The sequence below is a fragment of the Lonchura striata genome, chromosome 30 (assembly GCF_050655825.1).
Source record: "Lonchura striata isolate lonStrDom1 chromosome 30, ASM5065582v1, whole genome shotgun sequence".
Taxonomy (NCBI): Eukaryota; Metazoa; Chordata; class Aves; order Passeriformes; family Estrildidae; genus Lonchura; species Lonchura striata.
This window is the reverse complement of record NC_140732.1, coordinates 8,766,060-8,774,243: the sequence shown is the minus strand read 5'-3', so window position 1 is coordinate 8,774,243 and position 8,184 is coordinate 8,766,060. Positions and strand designations below refer to the sequence as shown.

Below are 8,184 nucleotides of genomic sequence, written 5' to 3'. Positions count from 1 at the left end.
AGGCGCGGGCGGCGCGCTCGGCGCTCGGCTGGTCGCGCCTGCCGCACAATGAATGGCCGCTGAGCGCGGCGGCACCGGGAGCGGCACCGGGAGCGGCACCGGGAGCGGCCGCGGCCCCAGCGCAGCGCCCCCGGCCCCCGGTAAGCCGGGGACCCCCGGCCCCGTCCCCAGCCCGCCCCCCGCCCCCTTGCACCGGCTCCCCGCCGCCGCTTCCTTCCTGCACCGGGCCCGGTGAACCTCCCCCACCCCCGCCGGTTCCCCCGGGCCTGCGGCGCCTCCCGCGCTGGGGATCCCCCGGTTCTCCCGGGATGCCGCCGCTGCCGCTCCCGGGAATGGGGGGTCTGCTGTGTCCGTGCCCCCTCCCTGCGGGGATTGGGGTCCCTCTGCTGCTGACCCCCCTGGGTTGGGGGTTTAAGGACCCCCCCGCAGAAAAAAAATTTGGGTTCCCTCCGTTGTGACCTCGGAGGACTCGGGGGTCCTGTCCCCTCCTCTGCGGGAGGCTGGGGGTCTCCTCTGTCCCCAGCCCAGGGAGTGGGGTCCTTTTTGATGCCCCCTCCCCGTGTTTTGGAGTCTCTCTGCTCCTCTCCTTCCCCCAGCTGGGGGATTCACCGCCACCCCCCCCAGAATTTGGGGCTCCCCGGACTGGGGGATCCCCCGCCATTTCCCTTCTGAGGGCTGGAAGGGTCCCCCCCCCCCCATGCCGCCCTAAGCCCCTGATCCCCCAATTTGGGGGTGTTTCCCCCCAAACCCTGCGGCCCACTTGTTCTTTACCACCCCCCCGGGGGTCCCAGCCCCCCCCAAAATGTCCCAGGGCTGTGGACCCCTCAGAACCCCCTTGGGTTGGCAGGGACCCCCTCTCCTGGGGGGGTTCTGAGAGGGGTTAAGGGGGAGGATTTGGGGGTGACCACGGGCTGGGAACTTTGTTTGACTCCTGTCCTTCCTCTGTCCCTCCTCGTGTCCCTGCCCTGTTCCTCTGTCCCTGTTCTTTCGTGTCCCCCCGGTTCCTTGTGTTAATCAATTCTCTGTCCCCATTCCCTGTTCCCATGTGTCCCCCACATCCTGTGCCCCTGTCCCCATACCCCAATGTCCCCTCTCCCCCCATATCCACCCCATCCCCTGTCCTCTATTGCCACATGTCCCCATGTCCTGTGCCCCTGTCCCCCCACACTCCAATGTCCCCTGTCCCCTGATATACCCCCCCCATTCCCTGTCCCCACACCCCAATGTCCTCTGTCCCTGCCCCCCATTGCCCCCGCAGCCCCCGCCCGGCCCCCGCCATGGCACAGACGCTGCAGATGGAGATCCCCAATTTCGGCAACAGCATCCTGGAGTGCCTGAACGAGCAGCGCCTGCAGGGGCTCTTCTGCGACGTCTCCGTGGTGGTCAAGGGCCACGCTTTCAAAGCCCACCGGGCCGTGCTGGCTGCCAGCAGCTCCTACTTCCGAGACCTGTTCCACAGCTCCAAGAGCGCTGTGGTGGAGCTGCCGGCGGCCGTGCAGCCCCAGTCCTTCCAGCAGATCCTCAGCTTCTGCTACACCGGCCGCCTCAGCATGAATGTGGGCGACCAGTTCCTGCTCATGTACACGGCCGGCTTCCTGCAGATCCAGGAGATCATGGAGAAAGGCACCGAGTTCTTCCTCAAGGTCAGCTCGCCCAGCTGCGACTCGCAGGGCCTGCACGGCGACGACACGCCGGGCTCAGAGCCGCAGAGCCCAGTGGCCCAGACGTCGGCGGCGCAGGGCTGGGCGGCCGCGCTGCCCTTGGTGTCGCGGGTCAAGACGGAGCAGGGTGAGCCCGACGGCGTGCAGTGCACCTTCGTGGTCAAACGCCTCTGGGACGGCGCCGCCAAGGACACCGGCGGCAACGGCAGCCGGAAAATGGCCAAATTCTCTGAGGCGGCGCCGCGCCCGCCGCAGCCGCCCGGCGCCGGGACTGGTGCCGGCGGTGCAGCCCCAGCCCCGGCGCCCGCCCCGGCGCCCGGCACGGCTGCAGACCAGACCAGCCCCGGGGGCACGTCCAGCGCCTACACCAGCGACAGCCCCGGCTCGTTCCACAACGAGGAGGACGAGGAGGAGGACGCGGGCGAGGAAGGCTCAGACGAGCAATACCGGCAGATCTGTAACATGTACACCATGTACAGCATGATGAACGTGGGGCCCGCAGGTGAGGGGGTGTGGCTCTGGGGAGGCCCCGCCCTGTTTGGGGTGTGGTTGGAATGTGGGCGTGGCCCGGTGGGTTCTGTGTGCCCCCCTTTTAGTGTGTCACCCCCCCCAGGAGCTTCAAGGGTGGCCCCAACTCTCAGGGGGGCACCTGTGACCCCCTCAGGGGTGGTTCCAACACTCCAGGGACTCCCAAAAAGAGCTGCCCCTCCCCAGACATCCCCTGCCCCCAGCGCCTGTGGGTCCATCTCCATGTCCCCATGTCCCCCCGTGCCCCCCCAGCCACAGAGAAGGTGGAGGCCCTGCCCGAGCAGCCCCCCCCAGAGCCCCGGGCCCGTGCCCGCCTGCGCCAGGACCTGGCGTCGCTGCCGGCCGAGCTCGTCACCCAGATCGGCAACCGCTGCCACCCCAAGCTCTACGACGAGGGCGACCCCGCCGAGAAGCTGGAGCTCGTCACCGGTACGGCGGCGGGCAGGGTGGGGGGAGATCCCCGCGGGGTTTTGGGGGTCCCTGCTGAGCCCCCGTGTGCCCCCTCCCCAGGTACCAACGTGTACATCACACGGGCGCAGCTGATGAACTGCCACGTCAGCGCGGGCACGCGGCACAAGGTGCTGCTGCGCCGCCTGCTCGCCTCCTTCTTCGACCGGTGAGCGGCCCCCCACCCCAAACTGGGGTCTGGAAGCGTTTTGGGGTTTTTTTTGGTGGGGGTTCAGCTCGGGTTTTGTGCCTCCTTGCAGGAACACGCTGGCCAACAGCTGCGGGACCGGGATCCGCTCGTCCACCAACGACCCCAGCAGGAAGCCACTGGACAGCCGGGTGCTGCACGCGGTCAAGTGTGAGTGGGGGGCACGGAGGGAACCCCCGGGGGCTGGGGGGGCTCTGACCGGGCAAGAGAGGGGAGAAGGGGAGAGGGGATGGCAGAGAATGGGGGTAAAGGACAGGGGGGACAGGGAGGGGATAAGGGGGACAGGAGGGACACCAGGGGGGACAGAGTGGGACAGGAGAGACCCAGAGAGGGTATAGGAGTGACGTCAGGGAGGGGACAAGGTGGGATGGAAGGGGCCCCAGAGAGAGCACAGAAGCACCCCAGAGGAGCACTAAGGTGACACCACCGAAGCACCACCCCACGTTTCCCACCCAACCCAAACTCGGGGGTCCCTGGCTCCCCCCAACCCCATCCTCATGTGTGTGTCCCCCCCAACCCCAGTTTACTGCCAGAACTTCGCTCCCAACTTCAAGGAGAGTGAGATGAACGCCATCGCGGCCGACATGTGCACCAACGCGCGGCGCGTGGTGCGCAAGAGCTGGATCCCCAAGCTGAAGCTGCTGATGGCCGAGGGCGACTCCTACACCTCCTTCATCAACGACACCGGCAAGCTGGAGCCCGACATCATGGGCCCCGAGCCCCCCTTCGAGGCGGGAGGCCCCGAGCCCGAGGGGGGGCCTGCAGGGGAGGGGCTGCAGTGACCCCCCCAGCCCCGAGCCCACCCTTGGGGATGTGCCCCGAGCAGGGAGGGAACTCGACCCTAAACTGGGGGTGCAGAGCGATGCCCCCACCCCACCCCCAGTAGGAGTAGGGACCCCCCCAGACAGGGCCACCCCCCAGTGAGGGCATAGGGACCCCCCAGGACCCTCCAGTGAGGACCCCGTGAGGATGAAGGGATCCCCCCCTGCCCCCCCCACAAAAAGGGGACAGGGTCCCACCAGCAAGGGACCCGTGTGGTTTAGGGACCCCTCCAACCCAGATGGGCACTCCCAGGGGCAGGGACCCCCCCTGAAGTGACCCCTCAGGGGCAGGGACCCCCCCTCAGGGGCAGAGACCCCACAGCAAGGCCCCGGTGGGTCCTGTCCCACCCTCCCCCACCAGAATTTGGGGTTTTTTGGAGGGGGGGGATGGCAGCCTCTCGGCACAAGCGCAGCTGCCCCCCACCCCCCCCAGCATTCGGGGGTGGGGCCTGGGGTCTTGTGCCCCCGCAGGACCCCCCCACGTGTACCCCCCGCATTCCCCTCCAGGGCCACCGTCCCTGCAGGCACCCGCATGTGTGTCCCCCCGTGTCCCCCCCCATGTCCCTCCCCCGTGTCCCCTCTGTCCTGTGTCCCCCCTGCCCCCCCAGGGACCCCCATCGCTCTGGGCAGTGCCCCGCATGTGTCCCCCCACCCCCCCGGGGCTGGAGTGTCCCCAGGTGACCTCTGCCCCCCCGCCCACGTCACCTGTCCGTGTGTGTCCCCAGGTGTGTGTCACGAGGGGGGGGGCATCACCTGTCTGTGTTCCCCCTCCCCACCCCAAAGGAGCCAGGACTGCCAAACTGGGAGGGGTCCCACTTATTGCTCCCCCCCCCACTGGGGTCTGTCCTCGGGGGGGGACACTGTGTGTGACCCGGGGCGGGGAGGGATAGGGACACCCTGGGTGGGGGGACATGGGGACCCCCCGTCTCCCCCACCAGGGCTTTGCTCCGGCTTCGCTCCGAAGGGGAAACTGAGGCACAGTTTGGTGAGAACCACCCCAGGACTGGGGGGAGGGGGGAGGGTGTCACCAGGAGCCTCCCCGTTCCCACTCAGCCTTGGGGGGTGCTGGGAGATGTCCCAGGTGTCCCCCCCACCGTCTCCCCCAGGTCTCCTGACTTTTGGTCAAGTGCCTTACCTGCCCCTCCCCTGGGCTCCCTCCGCGTCTCCGCTGACCCCCCCGGCCCCCCCCAGCACGGGGTGGGGGCACAGGGACCCCCCCAAACCCAAACCTCCCCCCGCCCCCACCTGGGTTCCCAATTCTCCTCTCTCATCCCTGTGCCTCAGTTTCCCCTTTTTATGACAAGTTCTGCCGGCGCCTGGGGGGGGGGGGAGGTGGGTTCTCCTTACTGTCCCCCCCTCCCCTCCCCAAAAACGGGGTCCAGCTCTTTGTTCGCCCCTTTCTCTTCTCTTTGCTGTACAGAATTTGAGGGGGGGGGACGCAGCGGAGGCTCGGCAGCATGGACCCCCCCCCAAAACCGTGCTTGGCTTCCCCCGCCCCCCCCCCCCGGGGACCCCCCCTTCAGTGTCTGTCCTGTGTAATGAAGTGCCAAGACCACCCATCCCCACCCCCTCTCCCCGGACACCCCCCAGGGGCCCTTCTGGAGCGCCCCCAGACCCACCAGGACCCCCCCAGAAACCCCAGGATCGCCCCCCCCGAGCCCCCCCGACGCTGGAGGTTGCACATGAACTGCTGTTGGGCGCGAGGGAGCGTGTGAATAGTGAAAATAAACACAGAGTTTGTAACAGCCGCGGCCGCCGAGCCCCAAAACCGGCCCGGGGGGGTGGGGGGCGTGCGGGGCCGGCCCCGCCCCTTCCCCCCTTTTTTGGGATGCGGAAGCGCCGCCCCCGCCCCTCGCCCGCCGCTCTCCGCCCCCTTCCCGTGGCGTCAGCGCTGCCCTAATTTGGGCATGGAAACGGAGGGGGGATCCCCGGTAAGGGGCGGGGGGGCACGGGGGACCCCCAGACACACCGGAGGGGGCACAGGGACCCCCCCCCAAACACGCGGGAGGGGGCACAGGGACCCCCAAACACGCGGGACGGGGTACAAGGACCCCCAAACACACGGGAGGGGGCACAGGGACCCCCAAACACGCGGGAGGGGGCACAGGGACCCCCCCCAAACACACGGGAGGGGGCACAGAGACCCCTCCCCAAACACGGGACGGGGCACGGGGGACACCCAAACACACGGGAAGGGGCACAGGGACCCCCCCAAACACACGGGACGGGGCACAAGGACCCCCAAACACGTGGGAGGGGGCACGGGGACCCCCCCCAAACACACGGGACGGGGCACAAGGACCCCCAAACACGTGGGAGGGGGCACAGGGACCCTCCAAACACATGAGAGGGACACAGGGATCCCTCAAGCCTGGGCGGGGGGGGCAGCGGATATCCCCGATCCACGGGGGTCCCCCCACCTCGGAGTGGGGGGGGGGACCCAGGACCCCCCCAGCCCATGGCGGGGAGCGCACGGACCCCCCCCAAACCACGGGGAGGACTCCACCTCGGGGGTCCCTAACCTTAATCCTCCCCCCCGAATTTTCACAGGGACCCCAAATCCATGTGGGGGGATACAGACACCCCCCCACCCCGCTCCACGGGAATTCCAGCTCCCCATTGGGGCACGGAGTTCCCCCGGACCCGTTTCCGTTCCCGGCGCCACCGAGACGCGGCTGAGCCGCCGCGGGGCCGGATGCGGTGGCGGAGGCGGGGGGGGCCGGGGCGGTCCCGGAGCCGCCGCGGGGCCGGATGCGGTGGCGGGGGGGGCCGCGGGGGGGTCAGGCCGGTACAAGAAGCGCGGCGGGGCCGTCCTGGAGCACTCGGAGCGGGGACGCTATGGAGGAGGCGCAGCGGCTGCTGACGGTGTCGGTGTGGAAGCTGTACCGCTGCCGGCTGCGGCGGGGCGGGCTCCGCCTGCACCGGAGCCTGCAGCTCTCGCTGCTCGTCCGCGCCGCCCGCCACCGCTACCTGAGCGCCCGAGCCGCCGCCGAGACCCTCCCGGGGCCGGAGCTGGCTGGGGCCGCGGCGAGCGGAGCGACCCCCGAAGCGGGGAGCGACCCGAGCGGAGACCCGCGGTGCCCGAACACGCCGAGCGCGGACAGACCGAGCCCCTGGAGCGACCCGAGCGGAGACCCGCGGTGCCCGAACACGCCGAGCGCGGACAGACCGAGCGCCTCGACCGACCCGAGCGGAGACCCGCGGTGCCCGAACACGCCGAGCGCGGACAGACCGAGCGCCTGGACCGACCCGAGCGGAGACCCGCGGTGCCCGAACACTCCGAGCGCGGACAGACCGAGCGCCTGGAGCGACCCGAGCGGAGACCCGCGGTGCCCGAACACTCCGAGCGCGGACAGACCGAGCGCCTGGAGCGACCCGAGCGGAGACCCGCGGTGCCCGAACACGCCGAGCGCGGACAGACCGAGCGCCTGGACCGACCCGAGCGGAGACCCGCGGTGCCCGAACACTCCGAGCCCCCGGACCGAGGAGGAACGAGGGAACCCCCTCAGGCACTGGAGCGGCGACCACCCGACCCTACCGAGCGGAGCCCCCCGCAGTGAATGGCACCGGGGATGCCCCCCCGGCCGACCGACCGAGGACCCCCCGAGCCCCCCAGCCGGTGACAGCCTGGCCCCACCAACCGCGGAGCTCCGTCCCGCCCCGGACCCCGTGAACTGGGACCGGGACTCCCTACCGACCGCGGACCCCCGTGCCGCGAGCTGGGAGCCCCCGAGCACTGCCCCCGGCCCTCCCCGGCCCACCGGAGCTCCCCGGGCCGGGCAGAAGCGGCGCAGCAGCGGCTCGGCGGGACCGGGCCGGGGGCCGGTACCGAGCAAACGGGCACGGCTCGAGGCGGAGGCGCCGCCGCTGCCCCCGGGGCCGCCCGGGCGCTGCTCGGGGCCGCCCGCAGCCGCCTTCGGCTTCCTGGTCCGCGCTGTCGGGGCGTGCTGAGCCCTCCGCGGACCCCTGGACGCACGGACATTAACGGGGCTGCACCCTGGACACGTGGATCCCATTCTGGAACCCCCGGGACACACGGAATTTAACGGGGATCCCCCCCGGACACGCAGATCCGGTTCTGGAACGCCCCGGGACTGACGGAACTTAACGGGGATCCCCGCCGGACACGTGGATCCGGTTCTGGAATCCCCCGGACACGCGGAACCGGAACGGGGAGCCCCCAGACTGGTGCGGACCGCTCCGGTGGAACGGAACGGGACACGAACGGACTCTCGGGGCTCCCGGTGGGGCACTCCCTCCCCTCCCGGGGACCATCGCGCTTGGGGGGGTGCTCCAGGCTGGCCCTGCCTTCACCCCCTCCTTAATTGTGTTTAATTGTTATTTTGTTAATCAAATAAAAGTGGTTTTTGTGCAGTCGATGCCTCCAGGGAGGTTGAGGGGGGGGTCGCTGTGTCCCCATGACCCCTCCTCGATTTCGGGGCCGGGGGGGGGGGTGAACAGCGGGAATCTGGGGTTTGGGGGTGTTCGGGGAATCCTCTGCTGGGTCGGGGCGGCTCGG

At 70.0% G+C, this 8,184-nt stretch overlaps 2 protein-coding genes across 2 annotated transcripts; both read left to right on the top strand.

Annotated features, from left to right (window-relative positions):
- Positions 1–4,589, top strand: NACC1 (nucleus accumbens associated 1). The gene is made up of 6 exons (XM_077787785.2): positions 1–140; positions 1,259–2,163; positions 2,442–2,618; positions 2,700–2,805; positions 2,897–2,994; positions 3,367–4,589. The coding sequence occupies exons 2-6, from the start codon at positions 1,278–1,280 to the stop codon at positions 3,624–3,626; spliced, it is 1,527 nt and encodes a 508-aa protein (XP_077643911.1). The 5' UTR covers positions 1–140; positions 1,259–1,277; the 3' UTR covers positions 3,627–4,589.
- Positions 4,590–6,429: 1,840 nt separating this feature from the next.
- On the top strand, positions 6,430–8,039 carry IER2 (immediate early response 2). Its single transcript, XM_021550219.3, has one exon. The coding sequence runs from the start codon at positions 6,504–6,506 to the stop codon at positions 7,614–7,616; it is 1,113 nt and encodes a 370-aa protein (XP_021405894.3). The 5' UTR covers positions 6,430–6,503; the 3' UTR covers positions 7,617–8,039.
- Positions 8,040–8,184: the final 145 nt, after the last annotated feature.

Coding starts and splice junctions, on each gene's coding strand:
- IER2 (XM_021550219.3), top strand. CDS start 6,504: ATGGAGGAGGCGCAGCGGCTGCTGACGGTGTCGGTGTGGAAGCTGTAC.
- NACC1 (XM_077787785.2), top strand. CDS start 1,278: ATGGCACAGACGCTGCAGATGGAGATCCCCAATTTCGGCAACAGCATC. Junction 2,164..2,441: donor GATGAACGTGGGGCCCGCAG/GTGAGGGGGTGT, acceptor GTGCCCCCCCAG/CCACAGAGAAGGTGGAGGCC. Junction 2,995..3,366: donor GGTGCTGCACGCGGTCAAGT/GTGAGTGGGGGG, acceptor CCCCAACCCCAG/TTTACTGCCAGAACTTCGCT.